Here is a 27,943-nt window from a genome sequence, read left to right on the forward strand (position 1 = left end):
TTGTGTGTCTATTTCTGGGCTTTTTATTTTGTTCCATTGGTCTATATGTCTGTTTATTTGCTAACATCACAGTCTTGATACTAATGTAAGTCTTAATGTCAGGTAGTGTCAGTTCTCTGACTTTGTTCTTCTTCACTATTGTGTTAGCTATTCTAAATCTTTTGCCTCTCTGTATAACCTTTAGAATCTGTTTGGAATATCCACAAAATAATTTGCTGAGATTTTTATTAGGATTACATTGAGTCTATTAATCAGGCTGGAAAGAATCGACATCTTAAGAATGTTAAGTATTCCCATCCTTGAAGACGTACTGTCTCTCTGTTTAGAGCTTCTTTGACTTTTTATCAGAATTTTACAATTTTGTATAGATCCTGTACACATTTTGTTAGATTTATACCCAAGTGTATCTTTTTTTTTTCTTTTGATACTAATGTGAATGGTAATTGTGTTTTTCATTTTCAATTTCAGTTGTTCATTTTTGGCATTTAGGAAAGCAGGTGACTTTTGTATATTTACTTTGTATCATGCAACCCTACTATAGTCACTTATTAGTTCCAGGAGGAGTTTCTTTCATTCTTTGGGATTTTCTACCAAGACAGTCATATATCCTGTGAGCAGTTTTATTTCTTCCTTTCTAGTCTGTATACTTTTAATGTAATATACACATATTTTGGGATTCCCCAGCTATCTTTCTGTTACTGATTTCTAGTTTAATTTGGCTGTGGTCTGAGACCATATTTAGTATGATTTCTGTTCTTTTAAATTTGCTAAGTTATGTTTTTGGACCAGAATGAGGTCTGTCTTACTGAATGTTGTGTAAGTTTGAGAAGAATGTATATTCTTGCTGTTATTAAGTGAAGTATTTTATAAATGTCTTTTAACTGCAGTTATTTAATGATGCTGTTCAAGTCTACTGTATTTGCTTCTTTTATAGCAGCTGCACCATTTTGCATTCCTACCAGTAACGCACAAGGGTTCCAGTTTTTCCACATCCCAGCAATACTTGTCATTTTCTTTTCTTTTTTTTTTTTTTTCCTTTTTGGTAATAACCATCCTAATGGGTATGAAGTGGTATCGTGTTGTGGTTTTGATTTGCATTTCCCTAATAATTAGTGATGTGGAGCATCTTTTAATGTGACTATTAGCCGTTTGTACATCTTCAAAGACATTGTGTATTTAGAGCCTCACACAGTACTAACATGTATTAAGTGCACATTAAATATTTGTTGAGTGAATGAATAAACCTTTTTGGAGAGCAATTTATCAGTATCTACAAAAATGTTAAATATATATACCTCTGACCCCTCAATTCTATTTGTAGAAATGTATCCTGAGGGGCGCCTGGGTGGCGCAGTCGGTTAAGCATCCGACTTCAGCCAGGTCACGATCTCGCGGTCCGTGAGTTCGAGCCCCACGTCAGGCTCTGGGCTGATGGCTCGGAGCCTGGAGCCTGTTTCCGATTCTGTGTCTCCCTCTCTCTCTGCCCCTCCCCCGTTCATGCTCTGTCTCTCTCTGTCCCAAAAATAAATAAAAAATAAAAAAATAAAAAAAAAAAAAAAGAAATGTATCCTGAAGCTGTAGTTACATAACCAAACAAAAATAAATGTACAGGGATATTATTTGTGTAGCTTTGTTTGAAATAATGAGAACCTGGAACAAGCTATAAACATATCTGTGTATGACTGGTTAGATTCTTTATGACATTTAAAAACAGACTGTTATTATTAGAAATAATAGCAATTTATATATTAAGATTCAGAATATACTACATTATTAAATGAAAATGCCAGTTTGCAAAATAGAATGCAGGTTTGCTTTTAAAATAAATTTATTTATTTATTTATTTATTTATTTATTTATTTCCATGTGTGGGGCACCTGAGTGGCTCAGTTGGTTAAGCATCTGGCCCTTGATTTCAGCTCTGGTCATGATCTCACGGTTGGTGATTTCTAGCCTTGCATCGGGATCTGTGCTGACAGCTCAGGGCCCTCTTTGGATTCTCTCTCCTTCTCTGTCTCTGCCCTGCTCTCTTTCTCTCTCTCTCTCTCTCTCTCTCAAAATAAACATTAAAAAGAAAAGTTTTCCATGTGTTTTATAAAAAAGAAGGTATGTATACTGAACTCTTTATGGTTGTCATAATGGCAAAGAGAAGGAAAGTTACAGGGACCTTTTATTCTTTACATTGTAAAGACTTTTTATTTTATTTTTTTTAATGTTTATTTATTTTGAGAGAAGGAGCATACATGGGAGAGTTGGGGGGGGGGGGGCAGGTACAAAAAGAGAGACAGAGAGAGTCCTAAGTGGGCTCTGGCAGCACAGAGCCTGACTCAAGGCTCGAACTCACGAACCGTGAGATCATAACCTGAGCCAAGACCAAGAGTCATACACTTAATTAACCAACTAAGCCGCCAAGATGCCCCATACACTGTAAAGACTAATTTTAAGTTAAAAGTTGCAAAATAAGATTGAATGCTGTAACTATACTATAAGTATAACTGCATTAAAATAATATAAATGAGAAAATCACTGGAAGAAAGTACAATAAAATGCTAACAAGGGATTATGTGTGATATTTTTCTTTCTGGATTTTCAGTTATTATGGTTATATTATTTTTATGATGACAAAAATATACTTTCTTACATAAAGAAGAAAACAAATGGGAAAATTATCACTAACTATTTAAGCTAATCTTCAAGGCAGTATACTTTAAATTATAACAGCATTGTTTTAGTATTGTTATAATTTTTAGAGTCCTGTAATCCAGTGATGTATAGCTTAGTTTTCAGTGAAGCTTGACCTTTTTTCTAACTGGAGGTATTTGTATTTGTTCCATAGCGGAAGTGAAACGTGTAGGAGATACACTTTTGGGTATGGCTACGCAGTGTGTCCAAGTCAAGAATGTAATAAAAACATCCCCTCAAACTCTCTCAAACTTGTGCCTAAAGATAAATGTTAAACTCGGAGGGATCAATAATATTCTTGTACCTCATCAAAGGTAAGATAAGCTAATCAATTAAATGTTAATTACTTTTCATCTTAATTTTTCTATATATCACTATATCTAAAATCAGTGTAAGAGATATTTTTGATGATTCCTGCCATGGGAGATAAGTAGACATTTTAGCAAAAAAATTTAAGGCAAGATTAAGAGATTCCCTTGTGAAAAATCCCCTTTCAACTCCATTTTTATTTAGTATATACAAATAACCTCTTGCCCAGTTAGAAAGTATTTGAGAACTTTACGTATTTCTCACTGGAGAGCTCGACTTGAAGAATTTTCTCGTTATTTGATAGTCCTCTTTAATCTGGTATTATGAGGCTGCTCACTCAACCTAGAAAGTAAGGGAAGAATTGAGGGTCTTGGGTGGGGCATGTCAGTTAAGTGAATCATTTAAGTGAGCCTTGTCAACCTCTGCTACCTTCAGTGGGACAACAGATGTTACTGTCAAATTGTTATCATGTCTAAGAGCTCTTAGGAAGAATGACATAATGACCTAGAAACAGGTGCTGGGCAAGAGACTGAGAATTGAACAACAGGTTTCCTTTTAATAGTTGAAACAACTGAGGCTTTAAAAAAATATCTTGACTAGAATGCACCACAGATAAGCATTAGAATAAGGATAGACCCATGTGTGTTTGGCACAAAAGCCCTTTTTGTTTTCTGTTTTTTCATGCTGTCTGTTAAATAGATGAGAATCATAAATGAGATGGGTATAGAATTCTATCAAGTGCACCAACTAAGAGACAATCATTTGAATCTTAAAGGACATAATTGTTGGTTTTCTTTAATGTTTATCTTTTTTGAGAGAGAACACAAGCAGGAGAGAGAGGGAGAATTCCAAGCAGGCTCCGCACTGTCAGCACAGAGTGTTATGAGGGGCTCTGTCTCATGAACCATGAGATCATGACCTGAGCCGAGATAAGGAATTAGATGCTTAACTGACTGAGCCACCCAGGCACCCCATAAAGGATATAGTTTTTTAAATAAAATGACTGACCAACTACTTTATGACTGTTAAGTATTTATACTTTTGGCCACAGGAAGGGGAGTAGTAGATTCCTGTAATCCTTTTCAGTGAAAAGGTTAATGATTCTTTTTCTCCTTGAGAGATTACATAGTTTAAATGTAAATAGATTACAGAAAGATTGATACAAACTGGGATTAATATGAGGCAGTTTATCATTTTATGCCTCTTATGAAGAATGCCTGCCCTTTGCAACCACCAGCACCAATGCTTAAGGCAGAAAATTGCTCTGAATAGGACATTGGATAGACCTATTGTGATAGCTTTTACTTCATTGAGTCAGGGATTCATGAATGAAGAGAATAAAACAGTAATTCAGGCCTTTGAAGCTGTCTGTGTAAGACCTCCTCTGTGCTGTGTCAGCAACTTGTATTTGTGTGGCAGTAGTATGAACAGATAAATGCATTATGAAAAAATGAATTATCTAACTCTTTTAAAAAATGTGTTTAAGACCTTCTGTGTTCCAGCAACCCGTGATCTTTTTGGGAGCAGATGTCACTCATCCACCAGCTGGTGATGGGAAGAAGCCTTCTATTGCTGCTGTGAGTGTTATTAGGTTTATCTTGTCTAAAGTTTAAAGGATCAACATTTTGGTTTCAGCTTTTTGAATTTTAATGACATTTTTTCTTTGAAACCAATTTTTATAAATATATATATCTAGAACCAATTTTCAAATAGTCTTTGGATTTTTTTTTAAAGGATGATCATTCCCTTGGGGCACCTGGGTAGCACAGTTAATCTTCCGACTTCGGCTCAGGTCATGATCTTGCAGTTTGTGAGTTTGAGCCTCACATTGGGCTCTGCCAACAGCTCAGAGCCTGGAGCCTGCTTCAAATTCTCCCTCTCTCTGCCCTTCCCCTGCTTACTCTCTGCCTCTCTCTCAAAAAATGAATAAACATTTTAAAATTAAAAAAAAAAAAAGGTTATTCTCTGGTTTGGGGGCTACAAGTTACATATATTTATTAAATCAAGCTTATTAGTTGTATTACTCAAGTCTTTTGTTTCCTACTTTAATTTACCTATTTGACCTCTCTATTGATTATATCTTTTCAGTTAGTTTTTATTTAAAGAGTTTATGTATTTCAGTAGTGTCTTTGCATTTTTTCAATGTAAAATTCTTCTACCTTTGTCCAGCCTAATAGTTTGCACCTGAATTCTGTTTTAATACTACCGTTCCTACTTTTAACATTTGCCTTTTTTTTTTTTAATGTTTATTTATTTTTGAGAGCGCACCAGAAGGGGAGGGACATAAAGAGAGGGAGACACAGAATCTGAAGCAGGCTCCAGGGTCTGAGTGGTCAGCACAGAACCCAACATGGGGCTCGAACTCACGGACCGCAAGATCGTGACCTGAGCTGAAGTCGGTCGCTTAACTGACTGAGCCACCCAGACACCCAACATTTGCCTTTTATGTCTCTGCCCACCTCTGTGTTTGTAAAGTTTCGTCAGTTCTTTTAAGTGTAGTTCTTATAAACTTCAGAAAGCCAGATAATATTTTACCCACCTTGAAATTCCTTGATTTTTAACAAATACCAACATTTTGAAAATGTCAACATATTTTATCCATACTTGATAAATTTCACAAATTAAACTGTAAAATGTTTTACATATGTTTTCTGTTACCTTTATAATAAACTTTACATAAATCTTAAGTTACAACAACCTGGTACATTTTATTTGTCCATGTAAATGATAGTAATGTTAAAATTCTTACTTAAGATTCCAAAGCTATTTTTATTAGTGAAGGAAATTTGCTTTTATCTGTTAGTAAATTGTATTGCTTTTTATTCTTATAGTTACGCATGAATTGTCATTTCAGATGTCCTAGAGGTAGTATTGAGCCACTTCCGATATTCATAAAAATGCTCTTATAGAAGATGAAATTATTTTTTCAAAAAAAATTCAAAAGACTTACTTTGAATTTGCTATCTTGGGGTCATTTTCCAAGAAAATTTAAGCCTAGCTTAAATTTTGGACTTCTGGGTAGTCATTGTCCTTTTCTACTAAATCCATTTCTGCCAAATATCCATTTTCTTTTATTATTATCAGAGGTCTTATAAATAGAATTTATTAATTAATTCTTTTTGCTATATGGCTTCTATTCCCAAGAACTTAAAGACCAGTGTGAAAAACAAATGTAAGTAATAAATGCCACATAGTATAATAGATACTACTTTAATAGCAGTATAAATTAAAATTTAGATCACAAAAACCTGGTGTGTTGAGAACGTTGAGCAATGTAGGAAATTGGAATGCAGTATAGCAGATGTGAGGCTAGTAAGCTTTTGTGTGGCTTTTTGTGCCATACACAAAGGGGTATAGATTTACTTGTTAGTAATGAGATACCATTAAGAGGAACGAAATGGCTAGAGTTCTTTTTTTTTTAACCTATAGATGATAAAGTAGATAAAATCCTGTGTACATAGTAGACAAGTTCTAGTTCATTTCTTTAAAAACTCTTGATTATTTTCTAGTCTGACCTAACACAGAAGAGAAACATAAGAATTTTCCATATTTTGGTTTCAAGTAATAAGGCATTAAATTACTGACAGGAAGTTAGGCGCTCTTTTGAAGTACTATTTTTTTATTATTTTTAATTGAAGTATAATTGACCCATAATTGCAACGTAATGATTTGATATATGTATATATTGTAAAAAGATGTGTACAGTAAGTCTAATTAACATCTGTCACCATACATAGTTACAAAATTTTTTTCTTGTAATGAGAACTTTTCAGATTTACTCTCTTAACAACTTTCAAATATTCAATACAGTGTTATTAATGATAGTCATCATCATACTGCATGCTATACAGTACCTCTCAATGATAGAATTTATTTTATAACTAGAAATTTGTATCTTTGAACCCCCTTCCCCATTTCATCCATCACCCACCCCCTGCCTCCGGCAACTAACAATCCAGTCACTGCATCTATGAGCTTGGTTGCTTTTGTTTTATTTTGTTATGTTTTGCTTTACTCCACATAGAAGTGAGATCATGTGGTATTTGACTTTCTCTCTCTGACTTTTTTGATTTGTATAATGTCTTCAAAGTTCACCCATATTTGCACAAATGGCAAGATTTCATCCTTATTTATTTATGGCTGAGTAATGTAATATTCCATTGTTTATATATGCTACATTTTTTAATGCTTTCATCCATTTATGGACACTTACGTTGTTTCCACATCTTGACTACATGTACAGTGAACATGGGGTTACAGAGTTCCATTTTTGAAATATGGCTTTGATATAGATCCTACACTGGAAGAAAGAGAAGCTGGAGGCAGAGTGACCAGCTGGGTCTCAGACTCAGCTCTGATTAGAATGATGTGTAGACATGGGGCGCCTGGGTGGCTTAGTCGGTTGAGCGTCTGACTTCAGCTCGGGTCACGATCTCGCGGTCCGTGAGTTCGAGCCCCACGTCGGGCTCTGGGCTGATGGCTCAGAGCCTGGAGCCTGCTTCCGATTCTGTGTCTCCCTCTCTCTCTGCCCCTCCCCTGTTCATGCTCTGTCTGTCTCTGTCCCAAAAATAAATAAACGTTTAAAAAAAAAATTTTTTTTTTAAAAAGAATGATGTGTAGACATTTAAAAAATATTTGGGTTCCAGGGGCACCTGGGTGGCTCAGTCAGTTAAGCGTCTGACTCTTGATTTTGGCTTAGGTCATGATCTCATGATTCACGGGTTTGAGCCCTGCGCTAGCAGCACGGAGCCTGCTTATAATTCTCTCTCTTTCTTTCTCTCTCTCTCTCTCTCCCTCTTCCCCCCCGCACCCCTCCCCCGCTCATGCATGCTTTCTCTCAAAATAAACATTTTTTTTTAAATATTTGAGTTCCAGAGATTATGCTTCAGTAGGTCTGTGAGTAAAAGATATAAAGAAAAATGAAGCGTTTGAATGGGGCTTCTTTATTACTTATCTCCTTTCTCTTCTTCTCTTTAAGAATGTCTTTTTGTCTCTCTTTCCTTACTAATCTTTATATATACCAACAACATCTATAAATTAGAATCTTGTTAAATGTAAAGTGCAGGGGTGCATGGTTGGCTCAGTCAGTAGAGCATGTGCCTCTTTTTTTTCTTTTTTAAGTTTATTTATTTATTTTGAAAGAGAGAGTGCGTTCGCATGGGCAAATGGGGGAGTGAAAGGGAGGAGGGTAGAGGGAGAGAATCCCAAGCAGGCTCCACACTGTCAGTGAGGAGCCAGATGTGGGGCTCAAACTCATGAACTGCAAGATCATGACCTGAGCCAAAGTTGGACACTTAACTGACTGAGCCACCCAGGGCCCCTGAGCATGCTAATCTTGACCTCAGTGTCGTGAGTTTGAGCCCCGCTTTGGGTGTAGAGTTTAAAACTAAAAACAGGGGCGCCTGGGTGGCTCAGTCAGTTGAGCGACCGACTTCAGCTCGGGTCATGATCTCACAGTTTGTGAGTTCGAGCCCCGCATCAGGCTCTGTGCTGACAGCTCAGAGCCTGGAGCCTGCTTCGGATTCTGTGTCTCCCTCCCTTCTGCCCCACCCCCATCCCCGACACTCTGTCTCTCTCTCCTTCAAAAATAAACAAACATTAAAAAAATTTTAATAAATAAAACTAAAAACATATTTTTTTAATTTTTTAATATTTTATTCTTCAGAGAGAGACAGAGACAGAGCATGAGTGAGGGAGGGGCAGAACAAGAGAGGGACACAGAATCTGAAGCAGACTCCAGTTTCTGAGCTGTTAGCACACAGCGTGATACGGAGCTCAAACTCATGAATCTTGAGATCATGACCCTAGCCGAAGTTGGACGCTCAACCAACTGAGCGCCCTGATTTTTTTTTTTAATATAAAGTTCAACCTACTCATAGGAAAATAGTTTTGTTTTTGAAGATTTTATTTTTAAGTAATCTCTGTACCCAATGTGGGGTTCAAACTCACAACCTTGAGATCAAGAGTCATATACATTCTACCAACTGAGCCAGCCAAGTACCCCAGAAAATAGTTTTTGACCCTATACTGGATCTTTTATTCTCTTCTTCACTGGGAATTATCAATTTTTTATTACTTTGAAAATGAACAGTAATAATGTTATAGTAAACTACAAATTTAAATGAAATCCATGTGCTTATTTTCAGTTTTTTTTATTGTAAAACTCATAATCATGGAGTTTTGATTGTCTTAATTTCTATTTTTCTTTCCTTTTTCCAACCTAGGTTGTAGGTAGTATGGATGCCCACCCAAGCAGATACTGTGCCACAGTAAGAGTTCAGAGACCCCGACAGGAGATCATCCAGGACTTGGCTTCCATGGTTCGAGAACTTCTCATTCAATTTTATAAGTCAACTCGGTTCAAACCTACTCGTATCATCTTTTATCGGGATGGTGTTTCAGAGGGACAGTTTAGGCAGGTTGGTTGCCTGGGATCTCATCATTCTGTGGTTAAACCAGATACTGTGTTTATAATATGGTACCTAGTTCTAAAGTTAGAAGCCTTAATTAGGTTGAAAATTCTCAAAAGTCAAAATCTGATGGTTCCTTAGATTTTCCCTTCTAAAAAGCTTACTATGGATGTGTAAGCCTTGATTGCTAACATCATTCTCTGATAATAGTTTAAATGGAATAAAGAAGTGTATTTAACTGTAAGGTGATAAGATTAAGAAGTCCTGAAACTAAATTATGATCTTAGTTTGAAGCATATATAAGAGAACAACTGACTATATCAAATGTTTCCATTTCATCTCCTCTAGGTATTATATTATGAACTACTAGCAATTCGAGAAGCCTGCATCAGTTTGGAAAAAGACTATCAACCTGGAATAACCTACATTGTAGTTCAGAAGAGACATCACACTCGATTGTTTTGTGCTGATAGGACAGAAAGGGTAATTTTACATCTGTTGTAATGCTATAATAAGACAAACTTACCTCAGATAGCTCTTAACGGAGCTCATAGAACACTTAACAGAGGCTCTCTGCCAAGCAGAGGTCCCAATATATACTAGCAGATTTCAACTTAGCAGATTATGAGTATAAAAGTATCCAAATAGGTTGTTGCTTTTAATTTTCTAGAATTTCTGTTAACCAAGTTCTATTCTCCAGGTATTCAAAATCCTGTTAATGCTTTTTGTTATTGTGAAGAAATTCTTTGTTTTGTTTTGTTTTGTTTTTAAGGATAGGAGAATCTTTTTTTTTTTTTTTTTTTTTTAATTTTTAATTTTTTATTTATTTATTTTTTGAGAGAGAGACCAAGAGACAGCATGAGCTAGGGAGGGGCAGAGAGAGGGGAGACACAGAATCTGAAGCAGACTCCAGGCTCTGAGCTGTCAGCACAGAGCCTGACACAGGGCTTGAACTCATGGACCATGAGATCATGACCTGAGCCAAAATCGGATGCTTAATCAACTGAGCCACCCAGGCGCCCCTGGGAGAAGCATTTTTTAAATTTTATTTATTATTACTTTTTTTTGAGAGAGAGAGAGCAGGGGAGGGGCAGAAAAAGAGGGAGAGAGAGAATCTTAAGCAGGGCTGAATCTCAATGACCAGAGGTCATGACTTGAGCCAAAATCAAGAGTCAGACTCTTAACTGACTGAGCCATCCAAGTGTCCTGAAGCTCATAGTTTTAAACTTGTTCTTTCTATTCCTATGTGTCTTAAATGTTCAGAGGGAATAAGGTACATTCATTTTTTAAAATAATCTTGTAAGAATTTGTTTTTTTAAAAGCTAGGGACTTGGGGCACCTGGGTGGCTCAGTTGGTTAAGCATCAACTTCGGCTCAGGAGATCACGGTTCGTGGATTTGAGCCCCACATCGGGATGGGGCTCTGTGCTGACAGCTCGGAGCCTGGAGCCTGCTTTGAATTCTGTCTCTCCCTCTCTGCCCCTCCCCTGCTTGTGCGTGCTCAAACTAGATAGATAGATAGATAGATAGATAGATAGATAGATAGATAGATAGATAGGTAGGTAGGTAGGTAGGTAGATAGATAGATAGATAGATAGATAGATAGATAGATATTTTTAAAAAAACACCTAGGGACTTTCTAGAGTGATTAGTGGAAATTCATGTAAACCAACTTTTAAATAATGCTTCCTTTAAAATTCACAGAAGTTTTTTTGAGATTTTATTTTTTTAATGTCTATTTTTTTTTTAATGTTTATTTATTTTGAGAGAGAGAGAGAGCGTGCACTACTTGCACTACTGGGGAGGAGCAGAGAGAGAGAGAGAGAGAGAGAGAGAGAGAGAGAGAGAATCCCAAGCAGGCTCTGCACTGTCAGCATGGAGCTAGACAGGGGCTCAATCTCACAAACCGGGAGATCGTGACTTGAGCCGAAACCAAGAGTCAGACACTTAACCGACTGAGTTTCCCAGGCACCCCAGAATGTCTCTCTTTTTTTTTTGTTTTTTTTGTTTTTTTTGTTCTTTTGATGTTTATTATTTTTGAGAGAAAGAGACAGCAAGCAGGGAAGGGGCAGAGAGAGAGGGAGACACAGAAATCAGAAGCAGGCTCCAGGCTCTGAGCTGTCAACAAAGAGCCCGATGCGGAGCTGGAACTCAAAGACCGTGGGATCATGACCTGAGCTGTAGTCGGCCGCCCAATTGACTGAGCCACCCAGGCACCCCTCTTTTTTTTTTTTTTTAATGTTTATTTATATATTTAGAGAGAGAACACACACGTGCAAGCGGTGAAGGAGCGGGGAGAGAGGGAGAGAGAGAATCCCAAGCAGGCTCTGCAGAGCTTAATGCAGGGCTCGATTTCAAGAAGCACAAGATCATGACCTGAGCTGAAATCAAGAATAGGACACTTAATGACTGAACCACTGAGGCACCGCAAGATTTTATTTTTAAGTAATTTCTATACCCAATGTAGGTCTTGAACTCACTACCCCGAGATTAAGAATTTCATGCTCTACCAACTAAGCCAGCCAGACACCCCCTCACAGAATTCATTTTTATGTTTTGTAGTATGACTATGTATTTTTATAATTAGAAAGAGGAGGAGGTGTAAATACCTAGGGAAATCTGTATTCTTGTCTGCATGAAGCATAGGCAAGTAACAGGCTTGCTGTCATTTCCATTGCTCTATTCCCATCCTTCAAACTGTGGAGCAGAGAAATTTGAGAATTGCAAGTGTTAGTGTCTTCTTGGGGAAAGGGTTCAACAGAAAAGACTGAGAAGTGTATGCTGGGTTTGGTATATATTTTGTCTTTGGTTACACTCTCCATGTAACTTTGGGCAAGTAACTTAACGTCTCTGTGCCTGTTTCCATCCCAGCAAGGTTTGGGTGAATATTAATTTCTTCCTTATTTGGGTTGTTAAAAGGATTAAATAAATAAAAATATGTAATATACCTAAAACAGTGCTTGGCACATACATGCTAAGCACACAATAAAGGTTGGCTAGTTGTAGAGTGGTGGTGATTGTGGTAATAATAGAGGAAAAGAAAAAAGAAAAATAATAGAGAAAAAGAAATAATCATAGCAGACTAGGTATTTGTTATAGGTATTTGTTATAGGTATTTGTTATAAATTTAACTCATTTAATCATCACAACACTATGAGGTATTTATTATTATTATCATTTTCCACAGAAGGAAACTGGGGCATATGAGGTTAAAGAACAAGATTTACAAGCCTAGTTGTTGGTAGAGCTAGGACTCAAATCAGGCACTCTGGCTCCAGAATGCTTATAATCACTGTTAACCTCTCTGATAGCAGTAGTGTTAGTTTTTTATTGTGGCCTCCAGTTGTTAAAGGCCTTTGACCCCAAATTTCTATGTAAATTTTTTTTGTGCCTGAAAAACCAAATGTTTCTTCAGAAGCAAGATTAGGAAAACCTAAGTTAGATTTAATGATTACTAGCATCTGATGTTTAGTCATGTTAGTCCTTCATTTGTCAGCTTCTCTTTCACCTTTGTTCTAAATACTATTACTAATAATAGATGAGAGGTAGTTAAAATACCATGCCCTAAATAGAACAACTAGAAACCGGTGAAGCTGCGATATGAACCCATTCTGCTGTCTCTGTAAGTAAAGAAAACCTTTTTATATGTGTTAATTTGATTAGTGTATTAAGAATAGGCATAATTTAGTTGGTTATGAACTGTTTTTTAAGAATAGACATAATTTAGTTGATTATGAACTGTTTTCTTTGTTTTGTGCTTAGTATGAACTGTTTTCTTTGTTTTGTGCTTAGTGAAGGCTAAGCTACATAGCTATATAGCTACATAGCTATATATAACTCGTGCCACTACCTGATAGTGGTCCCTCGCATGCAGAAAGAATGTCTGAGTCAGTAAAATAGTTTCTAATTTGCTAACCGTATAAACCTAGACTTAGAATTAATGATTTTAAATGTGTTAGGGATACAGAGGTAGAGGTGAGTATACATATGCATTTTGAAGTGTTTTATTAGGAACCTTTTGGGGCACCTGGGTAGCTCAGTTGGCTGAACGTCCATCTTCAGCTCAGGTCATGATCTTACAGTTTATGGGTTCAAGCCCCATGTCAGGCTCTGTGCTGACAGCTCAGAGTCCAGAGCCTGCATCAGAATCTGTCTCTCTCGGCTCCTTGCAAAAATAAACAAATAAACTTTAAAAAATAAGCCTTTCCTTATCAGAAATTTTGAACCATTTCAGTCACATTCACACCATCGCCATGCATGGTGTTGGCTTCCTTACAAGATGTTACAACTGCTAGTATGAAATAAAAGGAATAGGACCTTTGCAATCAGTTCCATATTTCACTACCAGTTCAGCCCTTTATTGTGTGCTGTACAGCAAATTATTTCATATTCCTGAGCCTAGGTTTCCCAAACAGGAGGGAATAACACCTGACTTGCAGGATTATTAGGATTAGAAATAATGTACTTTAAGTGCCTGGCACATAGTTAACAAATGGTTATTACTGTTGTATGTTGTCAGCATTCTTGCTCTCTAAAAATACAGTGTTTCCAAGGAAAATGCTAGTTTTCATAAATTACACCTTCAAGAGTGCCTATTGTTCACAGGTACCATAAATTGGAACATGTATAGCAGATTTGTTTTTATTTTTATTTCTTTTGGGGGAGGGGGAAAAAAGCGAGAGAATCCCAAGCAGGGTCCACAGGGTCAGTATAGAGCCTGATGGGGCTCAAACTCCCAAACCATGAGATCATGACCTGAGCTGAAACCAAGACTTGGAGACTTACCTGACTGAGCCACCCAGACACCCCTAAAGTAATTTTAAGAAAAATTTTACGTGTTCCACCCATATTGGGATCACCTGCTGGCTAAGCACCAATAGACACTAGTAACTCTTTGTTGTTTATCAGCATTCACTTTCAGCACTATGTAAGAATAGGAACCAGGACTGGAATAAGGTTTCCGGTTAATGCCTGCTCAAGTAGTATTTCAAGTTAAAGGTAGTGAAACACAGGATCAGCTGATATATTTATACATTTTTAAAAGTGCTCTTAGATACATTCTTTACCTTTGTCTCGTTTGTTTAAACTTTGGCCAAACAAATCTAGGTTGGAAGAAGTGGCAATATCCCAGCTGGAACAACAGTTGATACAGACATTACACACCCATATGAGTTTGATTTTTACCTCTGTAGCCATGCTGGAATACAGGTAAGCCTACACTTTCAGCAAAATGTTCTAATTCAGGAACTTCCATTCTTATGTGTTTTGTTTTGTTTTTTTTTAATCTTTTTTAACGTTTATTTATTATTGAGAGATAGAGAGAGACAGAGCACGAGCATGGGAAGGGCAGAGAGAGGAGGAGACACAGAATCTGAAGGAGGCTCCAGGCTCTGAGCTGTCAGCACAGAGCCCGACGCGGGGCCCGAACTCACAAACCCAGCGAGATCATGACCTGAGCCGAAGTCAGACACTCAACCGACTGACCCACCCAGGCGCCCTGTTATGTGTATTTTTTTAATTGAAAGAAACACTGTTTTCTACACTCTAAATTGTTTCCACATGAAATTAGATGAAACTTTCAGTAAATAAATTTCTTTCCCTTTCTTACCTTGGGGAGAGGGGCTTATTTCTCTTAAAATGACAGAATGTAAGTAGTTTAACAGAATAAATCTCCCAAACTAGGTCCTCAATTTAACCTAAAACTTAAAAATTTTAAAATACTTGATTCTTCCTTTGACATTTGCTTCTTTTTGATAATAATACTTCATAGAGAACTCTGGCATTTACTGGCAGATATTGAGCATGTGAAAGGGTTTATCAATTTGCAGCTTTAAGTTTCAGTGAAATAGTTTTAGAGTCTTACTCTTTCCGGGGCACCTCGGTGGCTCAGTCAGTTAAGTGCCTGACTTCACTCAGGTCATGATCTCACAGTTCATGGGTTCGAGCCCCTTGTCAGACTCTGTGCTGACAGCTTGGAACCTGGAGCCTGCTTTGGATTCTGTGTCTCCCTCTCTGTCTGCCCCCCACCCACTCACTCTCTGTCTCCCTCTCCCTCTCTCTCTTTCTCTCTCTCTCTCTCAAAAATAAATAAACATTAAAAAAAAATTAAAAGAGTGTTACTTTTTTCATAAGATCACATTATTTGTTAGCTTTATTAGTAGAACATAAGCTTTATTTATTTTAAATGAATCCTCTTATTTATTTAGTTAGGTATGTTGAGAGTTAGGTTAGTTAGGTACTCTCGAGAGAGAGTACAAGCTTGAGTAGGAGAAGGGTAGAGAGTGGGGGAGAGGAAGAGTCCCAAGCTGGCTCCAAGTTGTAAGCATGGAGCCTGATGTGGGGCTTGAACTCACAAACTGAGTTCATGACCTGAGCCAAAGTCTGACCCTTAACCAACTAAGCTACCCAGGTGCCCTGAACATAAGCTTAATTCAGTGTTTCTCGAACTTTTCAATGACAGAGTGAACCTCTGTTCCTAGGATGTCTGACAGAATGTAGCACCAAACTATTTTAGGTTACTTGCCATTGATTAAAACAAATTTCAGGAAGATGTGCTATGCTGAACAGCTGTATCTCAAAGTCTTGTATGTCCCACATACACTAACCCCTTGTTCCACTCTTACAGCTTTAAAATTATTATCCCACTCATTTATCTGTGTTCTTATATCTGTTCCATTTCACCATCAGTGAATCAATGTCAAACATTTCCACTGTGGGTGGTAACAGTCATTTAGCAAAACAAAGTTAAAAGTACCTTCCAGAGATAAAATCTGTAAAATTGGAGCACATATTTTTTAAACGAGTGTTTCTGTCCATGTATCCCATGGAACACTACTGCTGTGACTTTTCAATAAATATTATAGAAAAGAAAAAAGGATTCTTCGTTCAGATGAATTCTGGAAATGCTGGTTAAACAGAATTTTTTACTCTAGATTTTTTGTATGCTACTGATAGGCAAATGGTCATTATGAATCTTAAAGGCAGAGGTATTTCCATACTGTGTTTAACCAACAATTTTAGGGACCAGTTTTCCTTTTGAACACTAAATTGAAACTTTAGTCAGTAAATAACCAGGAATATTTCACAAGGACTGAGGATGGTTTTTTACACATCTTCTCAGCTTTATTAGAATTTTCAAACTTCTCAGAGATAAAAACAGGAGTCTTGGGTTTTGTTTTGTTGTTGTTTTTGGAGTCTTGTTTTTTTACCAGCTAAAATTAAAAACCCAATCATTTCTAACCAGTATAAGAGATTATTTTTTCGTGTCATTGTTTTTAACTTTATCACTGATTAACAGACCCTTCAACATTTTGGCCAAATTCCATAACATTTAACACTTTTTATTGGTCTTGTTGGTATTATTTTCTCCCTTCTGCATTTTATTTTGAGGTAAAATTCACACTCATCTTTAAAACTTAAATTTACAAATCACGTCAAAGCTTGCTACTACTCTGTTCCACCCTTTACCTGCCCAGATCAGGCTAGAGCTTTGGTCCTGGTAACTTTGAATAGAGAAGGGGACCATGGCCTGATTCTGAGATACCTCTTTCTCCTCCTCCTTCAGGTACTCTAACTCATCTCGTGTTGCTGCCAGTCTGCTAGTATTTAGGAGCTCCTGCACTTATGCTCACTTCCAGTCCTTTAGGCTCCTAAAACTGTTTATAGTAATTCTTACCATTCCAGCCCTGTGGAGATGGCAGGGTGGGCCTGTGGGCTCTGAGCTCGGGAAGTGTCCAGCTGGGGCATGAGATAAAAGTCTCCCTTTCCAACAGGTTCTTATCTTTATAATGGATTCTCCTGGAGTCCCTCTTATTATATTTTCATGAGAGAGAGTGTACCTTTCCTCACAACTGCAATTCCATGTTTTCACAAAACCCATAATCATTCTTTTCCTCTACTGGGAGGATGGGGATTAGGTGAGAAGAGGCCAGCACCAGGGAATTGATGGTGTAAGACCTGTCCTAACCTGGCTTCTCTCAGTGAGCCCTTGAGGAGAGGTGGCTGGCTCCAAAGATTGGTAATTCTTTAGACTGTGGGGTGCCTAACACCTTTAGTCCTCTCCTTCAGACCCTAGTTGCAATTCCAGGACAGCAGGGGGGAAAAAAACCCACCTGACATACTATTAGAAATGTGTTAACTGAAGGGAGCCTGGGACCCCTCTGAGCCTCCACAGGGAGTTCTCCTAAAAAGATAAGTGCTCCCTGTTGAGGAATCACAGCAGTGTCCTAAATTATAATTTCCTGATATAAATCACCACAACTTCAAAGATCTTCTCTATTGCTTAACAATCCTTGAACTCCTCTTTTGTTAGCTCTTAATACCATTTTCCAAGGGGCCCTAACCTTGGTCTCTTGCCCTGACACTCAGAACATGACCCCTTCCTTTTACCTCAGTAAGAAACTATACTGTCAGTCACACCTGCTTTCTTCTCCCCTTTCTCACAGGAGGAAAGGTTCAGTGTGTAGTGTTGTTCGAATTTGCTCTCGCCTGACTCGAGTTGGTCTCAGTTCACCAGTTATCCTTCTTTTTGTACCTTCAGTCATTTCCAAGCTTCTGACCTCATCCCCTTAGCTGACACTTCCCCATCCTAAACTACAGTTCCTTGATCCTGTATTTCCCTTCAAGTTATTCTCTCGTATATTTCTTCCATTTGTAACTAAACTATTCTTAAAACAATAGCATAAAGGCACTCACCTGAAATTTAAAGAGACAAATGATATTAAGGATATAGAACAACTGAAACTTTACATTTTGCCAGTGTGAGTATAAATTAACATGAACATTTTTCAAAACTGTCTTGTCGTTATCTACTAAAGTTAAATATATGCATACTCTATGACCCAGGATCTCCAAGATAGCCAACAGAAAATGCATATCTATGTTCACCAAAAGATAGTACGTTAATGCTTAGAGTAGCACTGGTCATAGTCAAAAACTACAAACAATTCAAATGCCCACAATCAGTAGATTGGAAAAATAAATAATGTATATTTATACAACAGAATATTCTACAACAAAGAGAATGCTGCAACAATATGGATGGATTTCACAGTGTCAAGCCAAGGAAGTCATACCCGAAGGGCACATGACTGTGATCCAGTGATGTGATTTATTATAAAGTTCAAAAGCAGATACAATCTTTAATGTCACCTATAATGTTAAAAGTCCAGTTACTGAGGGCAGAGTAGATAGGATGGTGACCACAAAAGGGCACAAAGGGACTTCTTGGTTGCAGTTAATGTTCAACTTCTTGATTTGGGTACTGGTTTCATGGGTATTTGTGAACATTCCTCATCCTATACACTTATGGTCCGTGTGCTTTCCTCTGTGTATTTATATTTCTGTAAAATGTTTATATTAAGAACAGAAGAGACTATAATTGGCTGTATCCTCTTCAATTTATAGCAGCCTTCCACTGCTGCTTCTTGAACTCTGCAGCATTCAATACTGTTGTCACTCACTCATTGAAACCATCCACCATTTGATTTCCATACACATTTTTCTCTTTTCATCTTGCCTTTCCATTTGTTCTTCATTTAGTTTAAATTTTTAAGTATAAATATTTATGACTTTGAAATCTCTTTACAGAGAGAACTTTTTCCAGACCTTGAGGTTGTTTTTGACTACACCCTCTCACCTGCCACCCTTCTCAAATCCACCCCTCAACCCTGTAGAATTTACCATCTCACTCTCAGACCCTTCTCATCCTCACTTCCCCTGCTTGATTCAGCTCTCATTATTACTTTTCCTGTACAATTGCAAAATGATCCTAAGTGCCCCCATTTAATCTGTTCTCCCTCATTAATTAAAACATAAGACCCTATCATTCATCTATTTAGTGCTAACATATCCATTGAAGGTAAAGTCTCATTTTCTTAGGACAGTATACATACTCAATTCCTGATATCTGCATCCTGCTCCCTTCACTTCTGCTACACCTCAGTCTGTTTTGCTTTTTTTCTCCTACTCTTCCTTCCTCCTTTCCTTTCTTTTTCTCCTCCTCTCTATATCTCCTCCCTTTCACATACACAAACACACAGAAACACAACAGGACTACAGCCATGCTAAACAGCCATTCTAAACAGAGTTCTCATAACTCTCCTGACCATGTCTCTCCCTTAATTACTCCTTCCCTAATTTAGTCCTGTTCATCCCTTAAGATTCATCTTGAGGATCAGCTCCTCCCAGAGCCTTTCTTATATCCTTCCCCAAGACAAATGCCCCTCCTCTGCACTGCCTGAGCACCCTATGCATACCTCTTTGCTGCATTCATTAGACAGCATTGTAACCATGCTTCTGTTTCTCTCCCCCTTACACTAGTCTGTGAAGTCCCAAAAGGCAGAGACTACTCATTCATTCAGTCAACAGATATTTATTGTGTCTGCCTCCTAGAAGATAGGTGTTGATGCTAGGTACACAGAGAGAACAAATAAATACAGTCCCTTACTTTTATAGGTTGGGGGGGGGGAGACCTACTAAGTAAGTAATCTCACAAATACATATTTATAAATTGGGATAAGCATAATAAAAGAAAAGTAAAGCTAGGAAGAGAGATTTTAGTGGGGAACTGATTTAGGTTGGGAGGTCACATTTGATAAATGACATTGAAGGTAAAATCAAGAGGAATAAGTGGGAGTTAAGCCAAGAAGGGGGAAGAAAATTCCTGCCAGAGGCACATACAGGCTCTTTGGTAGAAAAATGTTATCCATTGAAGGAATCAAATGGAGGCTGTGACCGCAACATGGGGGTAGGTTAGAGAGACAAGCCGGGGCTGAATTATACGGGCCTTGTCAGGCAGGGGTGAGCACCTGGATTTTAGTCAAAGTGCATTGGAAAGCCATTAAGAGGCTTTAAACTGGACATGAACATCGTTAGGTATATGGTGTGTGTATGTGTGTGTTTTAATTCACTCTTACTGAAAACAGATTCTACTGGGGAATAGGAGTTGTGTAGGGGACATCAACTAGGAGTCTTAACATAATCCAGGCAAAAGATGATGGTGATGGAGACAAGAACAGTGATAGAACTGAATGAATCACATGTATTTAGGGTTTTTACTCTGTCTCTTCCCTGTGCCTGAGATGCTCTTCCCCCCAATCTCACAAGCCCTCCTTTATCATTCAGAGCTCACATCCATGTCTCCTCTTCATGCATTACTATGCGCCAGGCATTCAATACGGGACATGGCATATAGTGAGTGTTCAGTAAATACTGAATGTGTGAATGTACAATATAAATGCATTATAAGCCTATAATTTGGAGGAGCTAAGATTTGGTAATTTGAATTTTATCCCCAGAATCTTATGCAGTGTCTAACAAATGATGCTCAAATTACTTGTTAAAGTATTAACTCATCTTTCTCCTTTTCTCTCTTGCTACTGCCATTTCCTTAGTTCAGATCTTCATCATCATGTGCTCAAACTAATGCAGCAGCCTCCTGGCTGTTCCCCTTGCTTTCAGTCTCTTCCTGTTTCTTTTTTTTTTTTTTTTAATGTTTGTTTATTTTTGAGGGGGAGAGAGCGTGAACAGGGGAGGAGCAAAGAAAGAGGGAGACATAGAATCCAAGGCAGGTTCCAGACTCTGAGCAGTCAGAACAGAGCCCAACGCAGGGCTAAAATTCACGAACCATGAGATCATGACCTGATCTAGAGTCGGATGCTTAATCAACTGAGCCACCCAGGTGCTCCAGTCTTCCTATTCCTAATCCAGGCTCCATGTTATTGCTATTACTTTAATAAAACCTCAGTCTCATCCCAACTAAAGTCTCTCTTGTTTAAAAAAAAAAACAAAAAACCCAACATGCAGTACTTTCCCTGCTGCCTACAGGTAGAAGTCCAAATTCTGAGGCATGTCATTGAATCTGATTCCAAACTTTATTTTCAGACTTCATCTTTTTTCCCTTGTGCACCATACTCTGCTCACACAGGTCTATTAGCCATTCCCCCTGTGCTTTTGGTAAGGCTGTTGACTCTTTCTGGCGTCTTCTCACACTGGCTGCCCAAAAATGACAAAATCTCCCTCTCTCCCCTTCCCCTTGGTGAAGAACCATGGCTTAGCCCTATAATTACTTCCTTTGGTATTCTCATACAGGACTAAGTGCCAGTAGTACTATAGCTTTTGTTAGTTTTTTTTTAATTATAGATGCCATTAACTCCTCTACTAAATTGTGTTTTCCAAAAGAAAGGAAACCTTTGACTTTGTTTTTCTTTGAATCTGCAGTATCTAACATAGTAACTATTACAGAGGAACTCAACTAAATGTTCTGGGTTTTTTATTATAGTAAAACTATACAACATACAACTTACCATTTTAACTACTTCTAAGTGTACAGTCTGTCACATTAAGTACGCTCACATTGTGTGCAGCCATAAGACCATCTATCTCCAGAACTTTTTCATCTTCCTTGACACTCTATACCCATCAAACACTTAACTCCCCATTCCCCTGCCCCACCACACCCCTGGCCACTGGCAGCCACCACTGTACTTTCTGTCTCTCTGAATTTGACTTCTCCAGTTACCTCATATGAATGGATCATACAGTATTTGTCCTTTTGTGACTGGTTTATTTCATTTAGCATATGTCATCAAGGTTCATCCATGTGTTAGACTTTTCTTTATAAGCCTGAATAATAGTCCATTGTATATATATATACCACCTTCTATCCATTCTCCCATCATTGGATACTTGAGTTGCTTCTGCCTGTAGGCTATTGTGGATACTACTGCTTTGAACAAGGGTGTGCAGATATCTGTTTGAGTCTCTGCTTTCATTTCATTTGGATATGTACCCAGAATCAATTAAGTAAAGTATGTTTTATTTTACTAATGTGCAAAGCTGGTTTTTTAATATAACTTAGTCTGTGATGAGCATTTATTTAAATGTTTAAAAACCAACAGAACATGCCACTGCCTTCTCTACAGGGTACCAGCCGTCCTTCACACTATCATGTTTTATGGGACGATAACTGCTTTACTGCAGATGAACTTCAGCTGCTGACTTACCAGCTCTGCCACACTTACGTGCGCTGTACACGATCTGTTTCTATACCTGCACCAGCGTATTATGCTCACCTGGTAGCGTTCAGAGCCAGATACCATCTCGTGGACAAAGAACATGACAGGTAGTATAAAAGCACAACAAATACAGATTCTCACCCAAAACCAAGTACGGGTCAGCATGTTAGGCTTTTCTTGTAAAATTTCTTTTAAGTGTTTCCATGTATGTGCCTCTCTGCCACAAGCTGTTAGAGGACTCAGTGGTCCATATGAAAAGGAACAATAGGCAGAACTGACTACCCAAGATAAGGGCTCCATTAAAATGTGCACTTTAGGCTTATTAGTATTAGAATGGTATAGTGATTTAGTTGCTTTACCAGATTAATTCAAGGGAGAGATCATTGCTAATAGACAAAATGATGGCATGTCTGAGATTTGCTTCTAAACAATCCTGGGGAGGTGAGAGAAGTAAAACAAAATTGGCCTTGGGTTAATAATCATTGAAGCTGGGTGATAGAAATGTTCATAATGCCAGCCTCTCTTTTTTTAATATAAATAGTTTTGAAATTTTCTATGAGTAATATTTTCTAAAATTACTACATCAGAATAGGGTTTGTTTTTGTGTTCATTGCCACTTCTCTTACAGTGCTGAAGGAAGTCATGTTTCAGGACAGAGCAATGGACGAGATCCACAAGCTCTTGCCAAGGCTGTACAGATTCACCAAGATACCTTACGCACAATGTACTTTGCTTAAAAAGTCCAAGAATATTCTCTGAGAGGAAGAATTGAAAGATGCATCGACATAGAGCATATGTTTCCAGTGGAGTCAGTTGAGTGGGAATGCCTCCAGCCATACAGCAACCAACACTGTGTGGGGACCAGGGTCTGATTTTTATGTTAATATAAGGAAGATTGTTTACTTCATCAAGGAACACAGCACCATTATGCAATATGAAACCAGCCAACTGCTTTTTTGTGCGGTCTCCTTAGGAAGTATCGCCATTGTTTTGTTTTCACTTTCTTGTAGTCTAACCCTTTTAATGCCTTTACCTCAAGTTGCTTGGCAGCACAACTATCTTTGCAAAAAAAGTACAGAAAAAGTAAATGACGGTTTAAAAAAAAAACACACACACCTTACATGAATAATCAAAGTGATTGTTCACAATTATGTGTGCAAAAAAATTAATGTGCATTCGTGTATTCTTGTGAAAGGTATCTATGTATATTTTAAATATATACATGTATACTTCATATGCATATATATCTGGATCTACACTGACAGTAGATATATATGTGTCTGTGTGTGTATTTTATAGTTCATTCCATCGGGGAACTAACTTTCCCTTTTATCATCCTCCCACCACTACTTTGATTTCTCTCTACCTCCCTTGCCTTCATCACCTACATTTTTTTTCCTGATGCTACCAGTGACATTCAGATGTTCATGTATCTGGTTCATTTGGATATGAAGCATGGCAAACTAGAGTTTTATTTTTATTTTGCACACCCTACTCCTGTCTCTTGTCTCATACACAATTCTAAGTCCTCAACTCTTGATATTGCTTTCTTAAACAAAATTATTATATATATACACACACATGTATATGTATGTATATATATGTGTGTGTGTGTGTGTGTGTATATATATATATACGTATATATATATGAAGTTTCTATGAGAGTGTCTGCCCACTCCTGCTCTGAACTTAACATTTGCCATTTGTGCAATGTGTATATAAGCAGTAGCAATCTTAAACTATTATTTTTCTTTAGTTTGTTAAAGCTGCTATAAATATAAAACTTTGTCAGAAGTTGTAACTCAGAAATTTCTCTATAACTGATATGTATTCTAAAGCCTTCTGTTGCTATGGGTTATACATGAAAATCCCTTACAGCTTTCATAAAGGGCAAATATTTTAAAAGATTGAAACTCTTTAGGGTTGAGGCCTCTGAAATTGGGTGGAGAGAGAGAAGGGGTTGCTGAGGGTTTTTTTTATTTTAATTTTTTTTTTTTTTTTTTGCTAGTTTACTTGTTGCCTCTCATACCTTAATGTGATTTTCATATATATATATACATACATATATATGTATATATATGTATATGTAAGTATACATATATATGTATGTATATATATACACACATATATGTATGTTTTGAAGTACAGCTTCCTTTTATATTTATTAGGATAGTGCTTTAATAATTAGAGAACTGTATTGGCAACATCTTTTATAGAAATGTAATCATGTTTATTTTAAGAACTGACAACTTGTTTTGCTGTCTTTTAGTGCAATAAGCAGTTTTAAAGGAAAGGTGTGTCTGTTTGATTTCTTTACCACAGATAGTGGGAGAAACAGGCACCTCCATAATTTTAAAAGGGCAAAGTAATACAGCCTTAATTTCAGAAGGAAAGTTTTGTAATTTTTCAAGTTTAAAGAATGTCTTTTAAAAATCCTAATGAAAATGAAGGAAGTTAAATTTCCTAAATGAGTCTGATCTTAAATATTAGAGCTGAACTTTGATTTAAGAAATGACAGTGAATAGGGGCTTAGTTGGTGGAGCATGTAACTTTTGATCTCAGGATCATGAGTTCAAGTGCCACTTCAGGTGTGGAGCCTACTTTTTAAAAAATGACAGTGAATAACTTAAGATTTAAAAGACATTTAATATTTTGAAAATAGATCATGTTTATTGAACAATCATACTGGTTAGGTGCCCATTTTCATTTACTAAAATTAATTAGGAAAATGTAAAATGATATTTTTAAAACATTTTTTGCCAATTTATCACCAGTGTAACTTTCCTTTTAAAATTAGGGTTATGGTGGCAAAGGAGGTTAGGACTGATCATTTTAAATGAGTTAAATCACTGAAATATGGAAAAGGTTTTACAAAACTTCTGTTTTATTGATTTTGTTTTAAGGTATTAAAAATATTATAGAGCTGTCAAAATCAAGTTCATCAGTAACATTGGATTCAGGGGAGCTTAGCACTTTGTAACTCATGAAAATTGCATTTTAATTTTTTTTTTTTTTTTTTTTTTTTTTTTTTTTTTTTTTTTTTTTTTTTTTTTTGCACTGGTTCAGAGTGTAGATACTACAGATTGTTTCCAGTGGGCATTTTAAACCTTTCAGAATTCCATCTGCACATGATATCAAATGGATTAGCTCTTTAGTTTCTCTCTTACCTGTAATCCACTCTTATTGCCAATTTACTGTATTTTGAGCCTATAATCTGAGCCCGTGTCCTCCAACAGGTATGAAATATTTTGTTCCTCTGCCAGAAAACTAAGAAAGTACTGTATTTTGTATGTTTATTATTACTGAAGTGTCTGAAATGCAATTTACAACACTGTTTCAAAGCTCTTTACATGAAGTAATATTTGTATAGTATATACATTTTTTTCTCCCAACCCTGCCCCTCTCCTCCAAAAATTTCCTATAAAGCATGTATTTTTTTTTTTTTTTACATTAAAATTTCACTGAATATAGTCAGGAACATGAACAAGAGAAGAAAATAGTTTATCCTTGATTGTTATATGCTTGCTCAGTATGAGTAAAACACCTTCCTTTACCAATGGGAGCTACACAGACATGTGGGAAACTACAGGGCCCAGGGAAGAACTATAAGATACCATTTGCCTATTTAGTGCTTCACCTCATTTTCATTTGCTTAGTTTTCCATGTGGTAGAATGAAACCCGTAATTTAAATCTATTTGGAAGGACTTTTACTGAGGAAAAACAAAAAACAAAAACGTTTTTTAATATAAAGCTTTACCTTTGAAGTGAGTTCTTTTTTAGGGTTTCTTTCTTACAGTTTCAACATTGCTCGTTTAAGGTTGGTTAACTTGAAAGAATATGTATAGTATATTTCTATTTTGCTTACTAACAAATTGGTATATCAGACTTAATTAAAAGGAACTTTGTGCTTAGAATTCTAAGATAAAAGACTAAGTGGCAAATACTTTTTGAAATTTGTTTTAATTATTATTGCACTCTGGTGTAGAATTCGTGATCTTTTTTTATTTAAAAAAAAAAAAAAAGATTGTTTTGAATTTAAAGGTCATGAAACTCAACAATGACCTTTCTGTTCCTGCCTTCGCTCACTAAACTGTATAATGAATGCTAAATTTTGGTCTGCTGTTTTCTATGATGCATAAGATTTACTTTAAAATGTCAGTCCCAGCCACTGGTATAATTGATTTTCATATGAAGAAGAGTTGGGAGTTTAATGTATATTCTGGATGGCAAATGTGTCTGGGTAAAGTGCTGATACATGTTATTACAGTATCAGGTATACTGGCATTGAGGACCATACATTTATAATACTATAGCTGCTATATTTATTTAATTAAGTAGAGTCTGACATTTACTGCACTAAACAGTAAGGAGATGAGCAGGATTGGAGGCTAGTGTTAAGACACACACACCCTTTTTTCCTAAATAAGATTAAGAACATGAAATAATAAGGTAACAAAGGGTGCTGCCATTTTAGTTTCAATTTAATATCAGGATACGCTTTGTTTTAGAAATGCAGATTTTAACTTTAGCTGTTTTGCAAAAGGGTACCTCAGCCTCCTCAGTACTGGTTTTTGGCATATTTTCACAGAAGTACAGCTGCCCTTTATTTTTTCTTAATATTTTACCTTTTAATAAGTTTCTCAGAAAAAAAAAAAAAGTTCTTATATGGAAATCTACCTGTTTGTAATCCATTAATTTATTTCTCTTTCTAGAAGAGTCTAGAAGGGATTCTAGTAGGAATGTACCGGGTGTTTTGGAAGGCACTAGATAAAGATTCATCTCTACTGTCTAGAATAGGGACTCCTAGCCTTCTAAAGACCTATACTAGTTTTCCAAACTAGGTTCTTTGATGACCCACCACTGCCTAATGTTTACTTGTATATTCTGTAATGGATTTTAGTATGACAGACTGCATGACAGGCTTAGTCCTGACAGACTTAAAGGAAATAAAATCTGAGTTGCCATTCAGTAGAAATGGCTGGCAGAGGATCTCAGTGTTTAAGGAAGAGGTGAACAAGCAGAGTGGCAGTAATAGATCTGAAGTAATTAGATGGATTATATAGGCCAGGAATTAGAAACTGTTGGTAAAGGAAGTTGATGAGTGTTTTCAGAGGCTAACATATATTTGCCAAGGGTGGTGATTTTTATGAAATCCATGAATCTAGCCACTTGGATTCAGCTTAGAATATTTTGTAGTCCTGCTTTTTCAAACTTGATAGAAATATTTTGCCAAAAAGCTTAACTGAAAACTCTGTATAATTTTTATTCAGGATCGTTAAACCTGAGTTAAATATTTGGTTAAATCTCTCTTAGATGTTCTCCTATTGAGTATTTTTAAAAGACAGGTTGTTCCTATCAGTAACTTCCTACTTAAATTACCTTTTAGGAGTTATCAGTCAAGCTGCAAAAAGACATCATTGGCTTGGCATCTTTATTTTGCCTTTTTTATCCATACAGAGTTTTAATCCTTTGCATTCTTTTTGAGAATTCTTAGATGTCTTAAAGCTTCAATAATAATAGTTGGGA

At 36.8% G+C, this 27,943-nt stretch overlaps 1 protein-coding gene across 1 annotated transcript in view; it reads left to right on the top strand.

Moving 5' to 3' along the window:
• Positions 1-23,973, top strand: part of LOC102957432 (protein argonaute-3) — a 114,261-nt gene extending 90,288 nt beyond the window's left edge. Inside the window, exons 13-19 of the mRNA XM_042996471.1 lie at positions 2,837-2,996; positions 4,478-4,568; positions 9,216-9,410; positions 9,750-9,884; positions 14,507-14,608; positions 22,324-22,523; positions 23,045-23,973. Of these exons, the coding sequence (XP_042852405.1) occupies positions 2,837-2,996; positions 4,478-4,568; positions 9,216-9,410; positions 9,750-9,884; positions 14,507-14,608; positions 22,324-22,523; positions 23,045-23,153 (992 nt within the window). The 3' untranslated portion in view covers positions 23,154-23,973. The remainder of the gene's footprint in view (positions 1-2,836; positions 2,997-4,477; positions 4,569-9,215; positions 9,411-9,749; positions 9,885-14,506; positions 14,609-22,323; positions 22,524-23,044) is intronic.
• The last annotated feature ends 3,970 nt before the right edge of the window (positions 23,974-27,943 follow it).

This window comes from Panthera tigris, chromosome C1 (assembly GCF_018350195.1).
Source record: "Panthera tigris isolate Pti1 chromosome C1, P.tigris_Pti1_mat1.1, whole genome shotgun sequence".
NCBI classification, from domain to species: Eukaryota; Metazoa; Chordata; class Mammalia; order Carnivora; family Felidae; genus Panthera; species Panthera tigris.